The following is a 19,125-nucleotide window of genomic DNA, read 5'->3' as shown; positions in this document are numbered from 1 at the left end:
AAATGGCAGATTCCAGATCTAGGGTGCAAAATGTATGAGGATGAGCCTAGAGTATATTAATAGCAAGGAAGTTAGTAAAGACTAGTTGAGGCATGTCAGAAAGACTCAGTAGCCAACTTGAAGAAACTCCCAAAGATTGTCAAAGAAGACAATTTGAGCTTTAGTAATCATAATGATAATTACAGTGGATTGAAATCCTTCAACTATATTTAAATCCATGAGTTCATGATGATATATTTTTAAAAGTGGTCACTTTTGGAAGATGATAGGAAACCAATTTATTATTTTATAAACTGAAAAAAGGAAAAAATTATTTGCCTTTTCTATACGAACTGTACACCTGAGTAAACTAATATATGAGGAGAGGTGTTTCTTTATAAAAGTATTCCAATTACTAAATGAAAAAAGGAGAGGGAGAATATCACCATTTTGCAACCACCAGTAGACAGCCACTGAGATAATAAAAAGGGCACTAACCAGATATGCTATGCATCCTATAATTTTGCCAGACACTATTCATAGTCTTGCTAAATGGATTGAAACAGAAGATACAGAGGACAGAGTAACAGGTAGAACTGTCCCAGGTGTGCAGTCAGAAATTCCAGAGTTTCCAGTGGGAAAAACTCTGCAGGTCACATGGCCTAGATTCTTTCACAGATAAATTTTAAGAAAGTGAAGGGGATAGGGACTTCCCTGGTGGTCCAGTGGCTGAGACTCTGCACTCCCAATGCAGGGGGCCCGGTTTGATCCGTGGTCAGGGAACTAGATCCCACATGCTGCAGCGAAGATCCTGAGTGCTGCAATTAAGACCTAGCACAGTCAAATAAATCGATAGATAGGTAGGTAGGTAAGACTAAACTATGGTATCTAGGGAGTGCATATATGGGTGATAAAACCATTTTTTTTTAATGCAAGGAGGTGATGACTATAAGTATCAGGGTAACAGTGACTTCTGGGAGAGAGGGTCTGTTGTGGGGACCGGGTATAGGGAAGAGCTTTTGGAGTGGCAGCCAGCTTGCTGTCTCTGTCTGAGTGGTGTCTGCTTTACAGACATCTCTTGTACTTGTGTTTTAGTTTACATAAAATCGTAAAACAACTGAAGCTGTTTTAAAACCTTTTAGTAGTGTGCAAAGAGATAGTTCTAAGTGGGAGAGGAAAATCTAGAAATTTGGGAAAAAAATTCATTGAACTGTTTCAAGATATGACAGATTCTTCCTGAGGATTTAATACTGTTTAAGGAAAACACAAATTAAATGTAGGTGCTTAGAACACAATTTCCTTTTTCCTTGACAGTTTCTTTTTTTATACAGATACCGGATATTCATCTTGGATTGTATTCTTCACATATTTTAATTTAGTTTGGGACTTGCTGTTGAAAGCAACATGTGATTATACTCAAGTGTCTCTGTTTGTGGCCCATAAACATAAACTATCATATATCATGTCAGTCCTAAATGTTTTAATTCCCCTCAGATTTCCAGGGCATATTCCTTGGTCAGTATTACTTTTTAAAAGTGAGAAATTAGATAAGATTGTGAGTAGTTTTTAAATCCTTTATTGTTTTTTGTATTTAACAGAGGGATAAATGAACAGAACAAACACAGAACTCGTATATTCTAGTGAACCTCTGCAACTTATATTAAGGAAGTTCAGGAAATTGATATTGAGGACAGGAGTGAGAAAACAGCTGATTTGTTATGACCTATAACTGCCCATTTGAAAATTCCTCAGTGAACTTCAAGTAACTGTTCTCAAATTTTGCTGATGATGGCTCCCTTTTTTTTTTTTTTTTTTTTTTTTCTGTACGCAGGCCTCTCACTGTTGTGGCCTCTCCCGTTGCGGGGCACAGGCTCCGGACGCGCAGGCTCAGCAGCCATGGCTCACGGGCCCAGCCGCTCTGCGGCATGTGGGATCTTCCCGGACCGGGGCACGAACTCGTGTCTCCTGCATCGGCAGGCGGACTCCCAACCACTGCGCCACCAGGGAAGCCCTGATGGCTCCCTTTTAATTCTATGAAATTGTCATTATAGAAAGGAACTGTAGTAATTTTGGAGCATGATGCTTTCTGGATACTTAATCCTGAATCCTTCTTTTTTTAAAAGTCTAGTTATTTTAGGCAGATAGCTTCCTGTAACTCTTGTTAAGACAGAGCACTTAGAATTGTCTAGAGATTAACCTGGTATATGTATACATGGTGCCAACTATTTTTTATTTAATTCAGTTTTTCTACTCCCCTCCCCCCTTTTTTTCCTTTTTGGGCAGGTAATGAAAGCGTGGGATGCTCATGTGACAGCAGTTTGCTCTCAGGATGCCAGTGAACTTGTAAGGAAGCTTGGGGCAGATGATGTAATTGATTACAAATCCGGAAATATGGAAGAGCAGTTGAAATATTTAAAGCCGTATGTATTCAAACAACGTTCATATTGGGAAGGTGGGAACAAAGACAGCTGATAATGCAAGCCTGAAATGGTTGGGTGGCCTTACAGTCATGTTGGAATCTTAGACAAGAATCTACGAAAACACTCCATGTCTCCAGAGGTTATTTACGTTGGTTTCTGTTTTAACTCCAGATGTTAATACAGCACGATCATGTAATGTAATTTGTACGGAGGAAGATATTTTGCTTACCTAGCCTTCTGCTAATTTTTAAGTTAACTTCCTTTTATTGCTCGTGTGTAACAGGTCTGAAGGCAAAATTGCAAGTGTATTCCCTCCAGGGGCATTTGACACCACAAGAAGAACATAGACCAGTACGTGAAATACATGATTAGTGTTTTGGCTTCATAATGAGGGTTTCAGAGAAGCAAACGCAGTATAGATATCAGTAATGGGAGTCTGTGGACGTTCTCGGTGCGTCTGAATGCCAGGCTGTGGTTTGATGGAGTATGCCAAGTGAGAGCGGATTCAGGAATTCTCTCAGGCCCTGTCCATCCCGACTGTGGCTCGGGCAGAGACGGGGGTGCGTAGGAATCTGGTCTTCACCCAGCCCAGGCAGAGCTGCAGCGGAGAGCGTGCCTGAGGAGTATTTGGAAAGCTCTTTTACTGCTTCTATTTCAAAGATTTTTCCTTTTTTAAAAAAAAAAATTATTTATTTATTTATTTTTGGCTATGTTGGGTCTTTGTTGCTGCACACGGGCTTCAGTAGTCGCGGCTCATGGACTGCAGAGCGCAGGCTCAGCAGCTGCGGTGCATGGGCCCAGCCGCTCCACGGCATATGGGATCCTCCCGACTCGAACCCGTGTCCCCCGCATCGGCAGGCGGACTCTCAACCACTGCGCCACCAGGGAGGCCCCCCACCTTGAGATTTTTGCATGTCTGGAATCTTTTGCCAGAGAATAGAGACCCTGACGGGTGAAGGCGCAAGTGCACCCAGGCTAGCCTCCCACCCTGCACCTCACTCTCTTCCTCCGAGTCTCCGCCCAGTGGCCTTGTCCCTTCCGCTTGCTCTTGTCCAGTCAGGGGACCTCACCAGCTCGCAAATGCAGGCTACTGTTTTTTTAATGATCGCTTTAGTTAAAATTGATCTTTGTAACTTCTGCCTGGAGGTTGGCCTCTTAATCCACCTAGAATAAATTTGTTCCTCCTTCCAAATAGAAACCTTTTAGATTTGAATCCTAGGATTTTACAGCAGGAAAGGGCTTTAAAATCCTTCAGTCCTACTCTATGGCATTATAGTCGAGAAAATAAGGGGCAGAGGATTTAGGAGTTTTTTTCATGCTCAAGTTCATGCCACTTAATCATTAGTGGGAGAGCTCGGTCTACAGCCTGGTCTCTGGACTTCTTTTTGCAGGCAGTGCCAGTTCTATAATACCAGGCAGTGCCAGTTCTATAATACCAGGCTGCCCTTAAGTTTTATCTAAATTGTCATCATGTTTATTTATCCAAAATTTGGGAATGAAATAGGACCTTAAAAGTAGAAACTTAAGCAGAAACTTAAACTCATAAAAAAGAATTTTTCTGTTCTTTTCTAATGAGAATAGTCATCTAGTCAGGTCATACTCCTGTACTTCATATCTTTTAATTTTTATTTGCCCTTCTTTAGTTTAGTCCCATGAAAGACTCAAGAGCCACAAAGTTGGCCAAAGCTGGTTTTAGAAGCTTTGATGTTTGACTTCATCCAGATGAATTTAGGAGGGAAAAAGGATTTACCAAAAAGGAATTCCTCTATTAATTTGCTTAATATATAAGCATGCATTCTCTAAATAGATCTTTGTTTAGTTCTAAAGTATTTTAAAGCTTCATTGGGTTTTATCCCCTTTAAGTAGAATGTAGCGATAGTAGCAATTTTAGATTAGATTTAAGGAGTTGAATATCTGTCAGTTCCTGTGGATTCCATTATGACTGGATTTTTTTGGCATGTTAGAGCAGAACTGGAGACTGAGAGCAGGCTGTTGATTTCTCTTTTGCATTGTGCTGATGTGCCTGAAACCAAAAGAAGAGAATTCCATAAGGTGAAGAGGATGCTTCAAAAGCAGTTCTGATTGTGGAGGGAATACAAGCAAATGGCTTGTGTGGGTCAAAACCTAATACACTTTTCTCTCAAGTATTCATGTGAACGAAAGAGTACTTTGACTTACATTGGATGGATAGCTTTGACGTTTTCTATAAAGCTTGAGTCAGGGTTTCTCAGCCTTGGCAACCTTAGTTTCTCAACTACTGACATTTTGGGCTGGATAATTTTTTGTTGTGAGGGGCTGTTCTGTGCGTTGTAGGATGTTTATCATCATCCCTGGCTTCTAGATGCCAGTACCCCCTTCCCACCGCCTCCCCCAATTGTCACAACTGAAAATGTCTCTAGACATTGCCTTATATGTCTCCTGGGGGCCAAAATCACCCTTGGTTGGAGACCACTTGTTTAAGTCATTCTTAAAGTATTTGAAAGTAATATGATTTTATGATTTAAAAAAATGACATTGACTTACGGGGGAGAAATCCCAGAGATCCAGTAAGTGGGTGTGCCCTTTTCTCCTTTGTCCGGGCATCCACCCCCTGCTGTCTGCGAGCTGTCGTGGAAACAAACCCTGTAGCTAACTGGCGCTGGGAGTGAAGGCGGCTTGGAGCCCTGGATAAAGGCTGACCAGGATGTTTTGATTTGATTCTTTCTCTTCAGGTTTGATTTTATCCTCGACAGTGTTGGTGGATCCACCGAAACATGGGCTCTAAAGTTTCTCAAGAAGTGGTCAGGAGCCACGTATGTGACTTTGGTGACTCCTTTCCTCCTGAACATGGACCGGTTGGGCATAGCGGATGGCATGTTGCAGACAGGCGTCACCGTGGGCTCTAAGACATTGAAGGTAGGGGGAGAGAGTCTTGGTTGGTGACAGCAAGCAGGCGCCTCGGGCTTCTGGAATTTGGTTTCCTCCTAGCCAGTTTCTTTTCTCATGGAGCCAGCACAGCACAGTGGCTGCAAGCAGGGCTCTGGAGTCACGTACTGACGGGATACAAATTCTGGCCTCCACTTGGTAGCTGTGTAGCCCCGTGCAAGTTACTTAGCGTCACTAAGCTTCAACATCTTCACCTGAGAAATGAGGCTCATGGTGTATCTCCCTTACTGTATGTTGTAAGGATTAAATGAGATAATCCACCCATGTGAAGAACTTGGCACAATGCCTGGTACCCAAGACGGTCTTATTAAATGTTAGCCTTTATTTATTTATTTATTTAAAAAATTTATTTATTTTTGGTGCATTGCGTCTTTGCTGTGTAAGGGCTTTCTCTAGTTGCGGTGAGCGGGGACTACTCTTCGTTGCGGCGTGTGGGCTTCTCATTGCGGTGGCTTCTCTTGTTGTGGAGCACGGCCTCTAGGTGCGCGGGCTTCAGTAGTAGTGGCACATGGGCTCAGTAGTTGTGGCTCATGGGCTCTAGAGCGCAGGGTCAGTAGTTGTGGCACACGGGCCTAGTTGCTCCACGGCATGTGGGATCTTCCCGGACCAGGGCTCCAACCCGTGTCCCCTGCATTAGCAGGCGGATTCTTTTTTTGTTTGTTTTGTTTTGTTTTTTTTTTGGTATGCGGGCCTCTCACTGTTGTGGCCTCTCCCGTTGTGGAGCACAGGCTCCGGACGCGCAGGCTCAGCGGCCATGGCTCACGGGCCCAGCCACTCCACGGCGTGTGGGATCCTCCTGGACCGGGGCACGAACCCGCATCCCCTGCATTGGCAGGCGGGCTCTCAACCACTGCGCCACCAGGGAAGCCCCATTAAATGTTAGCCTTTATTATTAGCTATTATTACCACTCCTGATTCCATCTGATACACCTTCCGCTTTTTTCTTGTCTGCACCTGATAGCTCTCTGTTTCACTGTCTTAATACATACAGGCTCTTGTATATGAAGCCAGAAGCTTCATTAAGACAGTATACGTATGCTAACACATATATATGGACTCTAGGGGAAAAAAAATGTCATGAAGAGATTAGTGGTAGGACGGGAATAAAACACAGACTTACTAGAGCATGGACTTGAGGATATGGGGAGAGGGAAAGGTAAGCTGTGATGAAGTGAGAGAGTGGCAGGGACATATTTACACTATCAAATGTAAACTAGATAGCTAGTGGGAAGCTGCCGCATAGCACAGGGAGATCACCTCTGTGCTTTGTGAGCACCTAGAGGGGTGGGATAGGGAGGGTGGGAGAGAGGGTGATGCAAGAGGGAAGACATATGGGAACATATGTATATGTATAACTGATTCACTTTGTTGTAAAGGAAAAACTAACAACTATTGTAAAACAGTTATACTCCAATAAAGATGTTAAAAAAAAAAAAAAAAAAGACAGTATAGAGCTGGTTGTTTTCATGGTAGTAACACTGGCATATGCCAGTGACTCCCAGACTGGGGCTTTTGGACCTTTAGAGGTCATGGGGATTTTTTTGAATTTCAAAAGCCTGAAGGAAGGGGCTTCCCTGGTGGCACAGTGGTTAAGAATCCACCTGCCAATGCAAGGGACACGGGTTCGAGCCCTGGTCTGGGAAGATCCCACATGCCGCAGAGCAACTAAGCCTGTGCACCACAACTACTGAGCCTGCGCTCTAGAGCCTGTGCTCTGCAACAAGAGAAGCCACCACAATGAGAAGCGCGTGCCCTGCAACGAAGAGTAGCCCCCACTCACCGCAACTAGAGAAAGCCCGCATGCAACAACAAAGACCCAACTCAGTCAAAAAATAAATTAATTAATAAATTAATTAATTTTTAAAAAAACCTGAAGGAAATTGTATTCTTCCGTCAGTGAGGCTACAAAGACTAATGGAACCATCATGCTTCTTATGGAATTGTATCAACTTGTCTTGACAGTACATGTCCCATGTGAATCAGAAACTCTAACTATTTATGGCATTCTGGGGGTTTCAAAGATTTGATTAGTCAGCCTGATTTTGTTAAGAGGGCCGTAAGGAGCTATGTCACCCAACTGAACACATCCCATGCATGGTGGGCCTTGAAGACTAGTGCAGATCAGCCCTAGTACAGGACTGATAGCAGAGCTTCAGAGTCTGCTCTCTACCCGACATGACAGTGGTGACAGAGGCTTATAATTCCATGTTATGCACTGTTGGTAATTATAGCTTATTGGTTTAAAATCTGAATTAGTGTTGAAGTGGAATAAGTGACAAGAAAATATACATTCTTTTTTTTTTTTTAAATTAGACAAAATACTTCAGGCTCAGGAAAAAGGCAGTAGAAGGTTCCTCAAGGGTGAAGAGGTTGAGAGTCATGTCGACGTAGCCATCACTGCCATGTATCTGCAAGTTGACTGGCTTGATAATTAGCTTCTTGATTCTCGAAATTAAGTTGGAACCTTTTGGGGGGTGAAGTTGAGGACTTTGGTCTCTTGAATGCTGTGTACTAAGTCCTTAGAGGCGGTGAAGAAGAGCTGTGATAGAGGAGACTGCTGCTCAGTCCTTAGGAGCTGGGTCTGGGTGATAGGCGTGAACAAACCGGGCGCTGAGCTCCGGGTTCTTTAGTTTCACTTGGTTCAGACGGCAGCCAGAAGCAGTGTCCATGGGGTGCTTTGTGGTGGAGGAAGGAATCTTAGCTGTCCTTTGTCTCTTCTTTCTCTTTTCATGAAACTCGGGCTTCCCAACTGCTTTAAGATATAAGTTTAAGTTTTCCATAAGATTTCACAGTTTGAATTGCAGTGAGACCTCTTACAAGTTAAGCTTCAGAGCTATCCTCTGAGAGTAAGACAGGCATAGCTCTCTTCGTTTCCCTTTCCCCCGTCTTGAAAGATGATAGTGGTAATCTCACGTGAAAACCTTTTAAGTAGTTTCTGATGTCTTTCTGAGAATGTGCACAGTTAAAGCCTCATTGTAATGCCTGCCTGCTTTGGTTTACTCTCTCCTGTAATGGCCTGGAAAACCTACACAGACCTCTTAGAGCAGAATATAAAAATTCTGCTGTTGCAGACCAAATGTTTCACTTTACAGGGCAACCTGCTGTAAAGAATTATAGATATGGCAGTTATGACCACCACTGTTCCTCTTTAAAACTCTAAACAATGATCAGAAGGTTTTAATTACAGTCTGTAAAACCAGTCCTATGGAGAAGTACATGAACAGGTCTTCTGTGATTGTAATTAACTGGACCTGCTCTAAGCTTGGGACAGTCCCAGTGCCTCTGGTATCTAGCCACCTAAGCCTTCAAATGGGTTTTTTTGTTTTGTTTGTTTTCAAGTTAGTTGTCTAGGCCAATGCTTCCTGACCTCTTTCACGCTCTGACACACAGAGAAGATGATAGTATTTGAATAGCATATCGAGACCACTCTGGGTCAAGAGCAAACTACCTGGAGACTTGCGTTAGCCCAGGCTCTGCCTTGCTACTCCGAGGGCTTGTCGTACCTATTCTAGGGTGAGCTTGGCTCTATTTACATCTGTGGTCCTGAGATAATGATCAGTGGTGACCCCTTTAACTCTTACAGTTGTTCCAGTTTAGACAATAAGGGTCACTCAGCCAAACCAGTGAGCTGTTCCTGGCACACTCACTGTGAAGCTCTGCCTAGACTACAGCTTGGGTTTTGTCTGTCTCTCCACAATCTTAAACTCTATTTGCATTGCCCCAGTCTTTCCTCAGTAAGCTTTACTTTCAGCACTAGGTAAATATTTATCGAATATTTTCGACGTGTCAGGCACCTTACATATATTCTCATTTAGTCCCTCCAGCCCCCCACCCCCGTCAGCTAGGTTGGTGGTACCTCCATTCTACAGGCCGGGAAACAGGCTGAAAGTGGTAGCTTGACCTAAATAACACAACTCTCAAGGCCTGAGGTAGAGTAGCAGGGGAGTTCCACTGCACCTGCCGGCTTCATGCCGTGATGCTAGCTGATCATCATGCCGAGATTGCTCGGTGAGCTCGGTGGAGAAAGTCTGAGCTCGCCCAGCAGTTGGGGCAGGTGCAGGGAGGGAGGCGGCGGGGAGGTACTGGCCGGCCCCTCTCCTGCCTCTGGGTCGCTCCCGTCTGATGAAGTTTAGTTGGGCGGGTCGTTGAGGTCTCACTGAGAACCTCAGCTCACTTGCTGTTTTGATAATGGCCTACCCTGCCTCCGACATAAAGAATAATAATCAAAGTGGCTACGGTAGTAGAGTGGTCATGAACCCTCTTGGTGTAAGATTTTTGCCTGTCTTCACCAGGGGGCATTTTGCCCCATAGTAGATTAGGTGGCTTGGGACTTGCTACAACTATAGGGGAGGATCCAGCCATGATGCATGAGGAACTTTTTGCTTTGTTTTGCCTTTAAAGCTGGCTTTAATTCCTCTCAGAGCCAGAAAAAAAAAAAAAATTGATTGGATTTCTTGTTTAAGATCATATTTTGGTGCCTTATTGCCCTTAAAGCATTCTTGAATTAGGTAAAAGCTCTTTTCTGGGGTGCCTCGGGGCTTTATTCAAACCTTGGTAGGGAAAGTCTAGAGGTCTCAGCCCCTCATATGTCCTCGGGAAGAAATTGAGTGTGTAAGATTAGACTGTCATTTTAAGAAGAGCTTTCCTGTGCTTACTTGTCAGTCACAGCTTGGGGGAGAAGCATATCTCTGTTCATTCACTTATTTATGAAACATTTTTGGAGCATCCGCTGTCTGTCAGTCACTGTGCTGAGGTGCTGGGTGTACAGCTCATTGTGGCAGCGTGAAACAGGGAAGCAGTTTGTCTGTCTGCGTCATCCAGGCAATACTTTTCCCCACATTTGCATTTAGTCAGATTTCATCCTTTCCTATATTTGACACGTTTTGTTTTCTTTTTAGCATTTCTGGCAAGGAGTCCATTATCGCTGGGCTTTTTTCATGGCCAGTGGTCCATATCTAGATGACATTGCAGAACTGGTGGATGCGGGAAAGGTAAGTGTATTGCCAGGGCGTCCGTTGTCATCTTGGTGACCTGCCCAGCAAGCCTAGTCAATGGGAACTCTGCAGAGGTAGGCTTGGCCAATGTCCACGCTGCCTTACATTTCGAGTTTAAGTGCTGTGTTTTGGGTTCTGTCTCCGTGGGAATCAGAGCCATAGACTGCTGCATTTGAGACAGAGTGTACGCCATCTAGTGCAGCCCCTTTGGTTTGTAGATGAGAGGCAGGCCCAGAGAGCTTATGTGATTTTCCCAAAGACACTTGGTTAGATGGTAGCAGAGCTGGGATCTACAGCTGGGCTGCTGATATTTTGATAATGGTCCTGAAAAGAAGGCACCGTGAAGGCAATTGTTGCACAAAGGTGGGGATACACTTGTGAGTTTGCAGTTGCATTGCTTCTTGAACTTCTTTAGTCCAAGGGTGAGGCTGCTTTGGAGGCAAGCAGATTTCCAGATGAGCAAAGAGATCAAACACTGCGGAATCTAAACAGAAATGGACTAGAAGTTAGGTCCCTGGGTCTCCTGTTCCCAGGCCAGTGTAATAAAATCGGCAAATAAATGGTATGTCTGAGAGGGTCAGTGGGCAGGATGTGATTCAGGATTGATGGCGATTTTGGTAGAGACAACTGGTTGGTGTTTCTGTCTATTTGAGTCTGTCCTGCAGCGGACTTGGTGGGGAGGGACTACTGCTTGGAGCCTGGTCAGCCCTTTTTGGGTGTTGAAAGGGCTCTTAGGGCTGATGGCAGTTGAAAGACTCCTTAGCTACCACCTGCCTATTTAACTTCTTATGTGGTTTTAACGGCCCAGACATGCCACCTCTGGAAGAATAACCCAGAAGGCAAACTCATATTCTGGTACTGATATTCGTGGTTTTATTGAGAAATTATATGGAATTATAAATGAAGGGAGGGCTTCCCTGGTGGTGCAGTGGTTAAGAATCCACCTGCTAATGCAGGGGACACAAGTTCGAGCCCTGGTCCGGGAAGATCCCACATGCCACGGAGCAACTAAGCCCGTGTGCCACAACTACTGAGCCTGTGCTCTAGAGCCCGTGAGCTACAACTACTGAGCCCACGCGCCTAGAGCCTGTGCTCCGTCACAACACAAGTCACCACAATGAGAAGCCCGCGCACCACAATAGAGTAGCCCCTGTTCATAGCAACTAGAGAAAGCCTGCGGGCAGCAACAAAGACCCAACTCAGCCAAAAGTAAAAAATAAATAAATAAAAAATAAATAAATAATAAACAAATGATTGGAGAGGCTCATGTACCCTAGAGGGTTGCATGAAGTCATAGATAAAATGATTCTCATTTTATAGATGAGAAAACTGGCTCAAAGGGATAAAGGGACATGCTCAAATTTGTAGACATGGGACCAGAACTCATACCTCTGGCCCCAGTCCTGTGCTTTTCCCTCCTCACCATTAAGCTGCATTCTTCGTGCTTGAAGCTGATCTAGGACTTTAGCTTAAATTGACTTGTCCTTGTCATTTTACACTGGGCAGGGAAAGGGTCTGGAGCAAGTCCAGCATCACACCATGTGATCCTTGCTAAGCCATATGGAAGGAGCCCCTCGAAATGGGTTTTCCTGTGCTGGCACCTGCCCCTTGCTGGCCCATGTCGTGTTTCCATTTTGGTTTGGGAAAAAAATGTGTTTAGGAACTACTGGCTGCTTTTTGTGCATTTAGTTTTTTTATTCTATTTCAGCCAAGGAACTTACGATAGAAAATGGCCCACTACTATTTCCCAAATATTTTGGTTCCAAGTTTGCTTGCCTCTTCTCAGTCTTCTAAGTCTTGATGTGTACTGAGTAGACAGGAGCTCAGCCTTGTTGTGGCTGCAACGTGCCTCTCTGTAGGGATCTCCCCACAGGGATGCTTACTTTATTTCTAGGAAGAAGGAAATGAGCCATCATCAGATAATATGGCCCATAGTTGTGCATAGTGCTGAGTGGGGATGGAGCCTCATCATTAGAGAGGTGCCTGTCCTGCAGAAGTCACCACACTTGTCCTGACGTCTGCTCCAGACTGTCCACATGCTTATCATTGCTCTTCTGTGTTCAAAATATTGTGACGCTCTCTCTACCTAGAAATTACTATTGATGCAACAAAGAGAGGTGTTTGTGTGCATGTCCCTATTGAATTTGGTAGATAACTGGTGGAATGGCTAAAAGAGGACATGGTAGAAATAATGATGCCCTTCAAGTGTCCTCCTCCAAGGGAGAGTGAGGAGATGTTCCTTTGGCCTTTGATTCTCTTCTCACCAGGGTTATTTGGGCTCAGGAGTCATTTCTGACAGTGAAGGGCTCTGGGACTGTGGCGGTTGATATGGGACACTGGATCCACGAAGAGGTCAGCTGTGCTGTGCATCCTGCTTCTTTGTGGGTGTGAGAGGTTGTTGCCTGTCTGCACTGGCAAGTTGGAAAGGATAACAGAACAGATCTGCTTACCCATTGTGTGGTTAGTAAAGACTGTTAAGTTGGACGAGGACACTGAAATCCTTCCAACCTTTGGCTGAGTGTTTAATGAATCTAATTAGCAGGTATCCGATAGAGGAGCTGGAGTTGTTTTTTGACAGTGTGAGGCCATGAACCAAAAGAGGCTACTCTTGAAATACTTTAAGCTTTGGAATGAATTATACATTTGTAATATTCAAAATCCAAAAGGTAGGAAAAGTTATTTCATAGACTCTTCCTTTGACTCCTGTCCCTCAGTCATGGAGATTCTCCTTGTCAGGGCCCCAACATTACCAGTTTTTTGGGTAGTCCAAAGATGTTTTGTGATTCAGTAGGGTGAAACAAAAAAATGATTTATAATTAGCACAATGAGGTTAATGGGCTGCTACTGAAACTGTGTCTTATGCCTGAAGTTTATTGGCATTTTCTCCTAAGCACAATCAACATTTCCTGTTTTTGTACTATTTAGCAAACTGTTTTTGGTGGGGTGCCTACCACAATGCATGGGGCACACATATACAATGGAATATTACTCAGCCATAAAAAGAAATGAAATTGAGTTATTTGTAGTGAGGTGGATGGACCTAGAGTCTGTCATACAGAGTGAAGTAAGAGAGAAAAACAAATACCATATGCTAATGCATATATGTGGAATCTAAAAAAAAAAAAGGTACTGATGAACCTAGTTGCAGGGCAGGAATAAAGAGATAGACATAGAGAACGGACTTGACATGGGGTGGGAGGGCAAAGCTGGGGTGAAGTGAGAGTAGCATGGATATATATACACTACCGAATGTAAAATAGTTGGCTGGTGGAAAGCAGCAGCACAGCACAGGGAGATTGGTGCTTTGCAATGATCTAGAGGGGTGGGATAGGGAGGATGCAAGGTAGGCTCAAGAGGGAGGGGATATGGGGACACGTGTCTGCATATGGCTGATTCGCTTTGTTGTGCAACAGAAACTAACACGGTATTGTGAAGCAATTATACTCCAATAAAGTTCTATTAAAAAAAAAACACTTAAAAAAACATGAAAAGAAATTTGAAATACTGGCTGCTGCACCTGAGGAGGGGAACTAGGTGGCTGAGGATCAAGTATGGGAGGGAGATGTTCCTTCATACCCTTTCATCTTTTTGAGTATGTGTACGCACATGTGTGTCCGTGTACTTACTAAGGCCATTGGAGTCCACAGGTCCATTCAAGATCCTAGGTGACCAGCCAAGCTTCTTGGTTGAGCGATGATGTATCTCGGTTTATTTATTTTAGCCAGCATCAGAATAGTTCCTGTGGAACTTATTTGAATTTAATTCAAAACAGTTACTGAGAGCTAGTGGGCACTTTGCTATGCCCAGTAGTGTGTGGAGAGATGCATTGGTCACGCTGAATTACATCCTGAGCAGTGCTGTCCACTAGAACTTTCTGCAGTGATGGAAATGTTCTCTGTCTGCATTGTCTAGTGTGGTAGCCACTAGCTGTATGTGGCTGTTGAACACTTGAAATGTGGCTAGTGCAACTGAGAGACTAAGTTTTTCATTTTATTTACTTTTGATTAATTTAAATTTAAGTAGTAGTAGTGTGGCTCGAGGTTAACCATTTTGGACAGTGCAGCTTTAGAGACAGTGTAATAAGTCCTGAGGCAAATGATTTCCCAGACCCGCCTTGGGATGGCCAGGCCCTAGTTTTGCAATGCACTGTATTCCAAAACTTTAAACTCCTTATTTGCAGCTGGATTTTTTCTCCCATAGAAAGAATGTAATGGCTAGGAACTGAATCCCTGGGACCACTACGACAGTGCCATATTGCCAGATGTGGTAGGTACCTTACAGCCTTGATGCTATGAAGTTTTCAGATGCCACTGAAATTGTTTCTATGGGGAAACATAGGCTGAGTTTCTCCCCTCACCTTCTGGCTAGAAGGAGTGCCTATTTTTAGGGGGGCCTAGGGACAAGTCCTGGGATTGCACATTTACCGCCTTGGAGAGTACCCTCCCCCCGCCCAATCTCACCTCCTATTTTCCAGCCTTGAGTTTTCCATCTGGGGCCAGGAAGTTCAGAAATAGCAAGTCCGAGCAAAGCCCACCTTTTTCTTCTTCGTATCTGCTTAGTTTAAGCCCCCTTCTTCCCCTTTATCCCGACCCAGGAAATACTGATCCTGTGGCAGAGCTCAGGGCCACGCCTGTCCAAGAGGCGGTGCTGGCGCTGTGTCCTTCCGCCCTGCGCCGGGGCCTGTCCACAGGCGTGAGGACAGGGATCGCCAGGGGCCTTTAGGTCTCCCTGGGTTTCTGTCATCGGCCTGTCTCCTCACACTCCCCACCCTCTGGGATCAGTTTCTGTGCCCCGTGGAGGCTGCGGCCGAGGGTCTGGGGAAGAGGAGACAGACCTGGGCTTCCCTCCCCAAAACACCCCCATGCCATGCCGTGATGACATCAGGTGTCTGGGACCCTAAGTCTGCTCCTCTGCTAACAGCTCTGACCTTGCACTTTGCACGTAAACACCTGCGCTTCAGTTTCCTAATCTATCCAACAGGCTGGCTCAGAGGCTCCCCTGCTTTAAGCTCTACTATTCTGTGATTTGCACAGGGAAGTGGGGATTGAGGGAGAGCCTCTCTGCAGGCCGCCGTGCCTGCCTGGGTGCCACCCTCTCTCCACCAGCTCTCCGAAGCTCCTGTGCTGAGAGGGTTTCTGCCTGAGAGGCAGGGAGGCTTGCCCAGTGGCTGATGAGCAACAGTGTTCTGAGGCCACACCAGGGAGGCTGAGTTTCCCACGGTCCCTAGTCTCATGGAAGGGATGTCAGGCAGCAGGTGCCAAAGCCCGGGGCCTGGTTTTGTGCAGCCTTTGTTTAGGAAGGGAAAGGACAATCAGGAGAGCCTGAATTTGGGTCTAAGACTGGGATGAGTGCTGCAGCCGTGGGCTCCCGGTCAGCTGTGCACCCCGCGCGTCCGCGTCGCCCTCGAGTGTGGTATCGAGCCCGCCGCTTTATACCAGGGCTCCCTGAGCCGGCCAGACTACAGCAGTGTCATCACATAAATGTCCCCACCTCACCGTGAGTAACCTTTCTTTCCCCCTCTCTGGATTTTCGCTCTGATCCCTTTGTCCATAGCAAACAAGCATTCTAGGTCTGCTGTGAGGCTGCATGTGGACACTGCCTCATTATCCCATTAATCTCTGTTTGCTGTCATATATTCAGCCAACAGTGGCATTTGCCTGCCTGTTAATTGAAAGCCTCTTTTTCATTGTCACTTACGGGAAGAACTGAATGCCTGTTATGCTACAGTCAGCCCTGTGGGATTATCCGCCACAATAGGCCTGACCAGCCAGATTAAAGTGTGCCGTCGCTGTGGGCTGCCTGGGTCATCAGTTCAGGGTCTGTCTCTCCGGCCAGGTTCTAAAGTGGACGGAGCTGGGTGGGCGGGCCGCCCATCCTGGAGTGGAGCTGGTGGATTCCCGTTCCTTTGTCACCTCTCGTAACGCCGCTGCTGGCGTCCGGTGCTCAGTGACAACGAATGGGTGTCACTGCCTCCTTTCTTTTCTTGATGTCTCTCTCTGGTGCCTGCTTTGTGTGCCTGCTCTGTGTCAGTGCCTGGCACTTAGAAGGCAGACACTTAGTCTTTGTGGAGCGGGTGAATGTGCATGATACAAGTCAGGAACCCTAAGCATAAGGCAAAAGGCTGCAGTGATTCCCTCCCTGATGTGCAGAAAACTCACCTCCACCCCTAGAGATTCTGATTTAGTTGTTCTAACAGGAGACCAAGGACTCTGCATTTTAAGCATGCATTCACGTGATTCCTTTTCAAGTAGTCGGCATCCAAAAAGCAGTGTCCCAGCAGCTTGAAGGAGAGGGATGGGTTCGGGAGGTTCTGGCTGGGACGTGCAGGGAACAACTTGGATGCATTCCACTCTTTTACCAGACAAGGCAAGCAGATTTCCTCTAACAAGCCAGCTCAGATCGTTTCCGTTCACAGTGGCCGCCATGCTGGGGGAGGTTGAGGTCACCCTCAGCTTGCTAGAGCGTGCCACGGTTATTCATCAGTGATGTCCTCCACAGGTGCAGATGGGAGTGGTGGCCTATGGACCATGCAACTGCTATCTTGGTGGCCTGGAGACTGGATCCTCAGGTGGCACAGTCTGTTAGCATGAGGCAGGCCAGCCAAGATGCAGGCTGTGATGAATCATTGTAATCCTTGGCTACCTTTCCCTCCCCTTAAGATTTTAGGAGTAGATGTAGAAAGCAGCTGCTGATATATGAAAGGCTTAGTGCATAGTGGAAAGAGCACAGACTCTGGCACCAGCTTGAATCCTGCTTTACCACTTAGCAGTTATGGGACGTTGGGCAACTTATTTAACTCTGCGTCTTAATTTATTCACCTGTAAAATGGGAATAATAATAGTACCTACCTCATAAGGTGGTTGTAAGGATTAAATGAGGTAAAATATACAGAGCATTTACAGAGCACTTAGAGTGCCTGGCACATAGTGAGGACGGACAGTATGTGCTAGCTGTGACTTTTATGAGCTTATCGTGGTTTGTGGGTACAAAAGAATTATCAGCTCTGGAGAAGGGAACTTTTGGAGTCCGAGACGCTCTCTGGTGGCAGGGCTGTGAAATTCACACAAGAGCAAGGTCCATCGGGTGCATCTGAACACAAAAGCACATACTTCTTCCTCTTGTAAAAGGGAAAGGGTTGCGAGACATAGGCTTACGCCTTCTGACAACTTATATCTGCCTGTGGAGCAGTGGCAGGTAGTTCACTGAAAGAGCCAGTGGATATTGATTTTTGCTTGAAGTTTTGAAAAGGATGAGTTCAGCTGGATTCGTGCATAGGGAGAGGGCGCTAACTGGTCCTAGTTTCAAAGGAGGTTGCTGGCAGTACTAACGATACAGTAAAATGAACCAGCAGCACTCCAAGCCTTCATGTGCTGGCTGAGCTGGTGTTCCTGTAAATTCCAACTAGCTGCTGTGTGGCTTAGCAAAGCCCCTAAGGGCAGCTGCAGCCAGGGAAGGGCCACAGAGCCCACGCAAGACTCTCGTTTCCCGGTTATCTTACTAGTTTTCACCTGACACTTATTAAGCTCCTGCTGTGTGCCTAGCATCGTGCTGGGTGTTGGGGGGAGGATACAAAAGAGGTGACTAGCCCACAGGTGCGCTAAGCTTTGACTGAGTAGACGGGCCAGACAGTCAACAAACTGAAACAATCCATCCCTCTTCTGTGCACTGCCTGTGAGGGGCCACGGGGACACACGCAGCGAGAACCTTGGGACGCCTTCTTTGGCGTTTACCATGCAGGACGGCGTGGCTGAGACGGGCACTGGGCTGTAGCAGGCCATCTGTGAGGAGGGCCACACAGGCCCTGCGGCGGTTCAAGGAGAGGACGCGCCGTAGGCTCGGGTTGGGGCCGGGCCGGGAGCCCGGCAGACGTCGCAGAGGAGCACACACCCCACGCTCAGACAATGGCAGCTAGCCCATTTTGGCAACGTGGGGTCCACGGAGAGCGGAGGTTGGAACGGTAGTGGCCTTGGGATGCTGGCCTCGGGCGCTGTGGAAGGGCCCTGAGCCGGGGGAGCGAGGCGCCCAGCGTGGAGCCCGAGTAGCGTTACTGGTCGGGCTGGGCTGTCTTACACAGGAGACGCGAAGAGGCAGGAGAAGCCGGGGGGCAGCCGTCGTGCCGGCCCGCCTTGAGTTCCTGACCCGGGGGCACCATGCAGACCGGAGAGAGGCCCGCCCGGGCTGGGCACGCAACGCAACCAACTACCGACGTCACCCGACTTGACCCACGCGGCTGTTCTCACCTGCTCGTCAACCTTTCTTGTGTTTTACAGATTCAGCCAGTTATTGAGAAAACCTTTCCGTTTTCTAAAGTTCCAGAAGCCTTCCTGAAGGTAGAAAGAGGACACGCACGAGGAAAGACCGTCGTCAGTGTCGTTTAAATAAACACTCGGTTTGGTGCCTGTGGGCTCTTATTTGGTGAGTGCCTTTTCCAGCCGCCCCTTTCCAGCTTAGACTAGAAGTTCCATGAAATAAATTTGGCACACACACACGTTCCTGCCAGTCATTTCCTGTCTTCTGAGCTGAGCAGAGACTGATTTTATAACCACAGCCCGACCCTCTGTCATCAGCCTGCTCTGCCCAGAGCGTTCTCGCGTCACCCGCCCCGACGCGGCCGCCGAGCTCCTCCGTGCCAAGCACGGGGGATACACACGTAAGCAGGGACACGATATGAACTTCTCTGCACTTGGACTTGTCTACAAAGTTGCTGAAAATTGCCTATTGTTTTTTTCAAGCTGTTTTTTCACAGCAGCTTTGTAAATTGTGGCGGCACCTTCTGTTCTAGTAGCTCAAACTCTGTTTTATCATCT

At 46.3% G+C, this 19,125-nt stretch overlaps 1 protein-coding gene across 3 annotated transcripts in view; it reads left to right on the top strand.

Annotated features, from left to right (window-relative positions):
* RTN4IP1 (reticulon 4 interacting protein 1) overlaps positions 1–18,729 on the top strand; it is a 45,675-nt gene extending 26,946 nt beyond the window's left edge. Inside the window, exons 6-9 of one of the 3 annotated variants that reach the window (XM_059083849.2) lie at positions 2,263–2,399; positions 5,111–5,294; positions 10,223–10,315; positions 18,589–18,729. In XM_059083849.2, coding sequence (XP_058939832.1) covers positions 2,263–2,399; positions 5,111–5,294; positions 10,223–10,315; positions 18,589–18,696 — 522 coding nt within the window. In that variant the 3' untranslated portion in view covers positions 18,697–18,729. Of the gene's footprint in view, positions 1–2,262; positions 2,400–5,110; positions 5,295–10,222; positions 10,316–14,518; positions 14,585–18,588 lie in introns of those variants that run through there. The other 2 variants (XM_067011545.1, XM_067011546.1) reach the window with 2 other exon arrangements.
* The last annotated feature ends 396 nt before the right edge of the window (positions 18,730–19,125 follow it).

The sequence above is a fragment of the Kogia breviceps genome, chromosome 13 (genome assembly GCF_026419965.1).
Source record: "Kogia breviceps isolate mKogBre1 chromosome 13, mKogBre1 haplotype 1, whole genome shotgun sequence".
Classification (NCBI taxonomy): domain Eukaryota; kingdom Metazoa; phylum Chordata; class Mammalia; order Artiodactyla; family Physeteridae; genus Kogia; species Kogia breviceps.
Note: the sequence above shows the minus strand (reverse complement) of the source record. Positions and strands in the feature narration are given on the sequence as shown.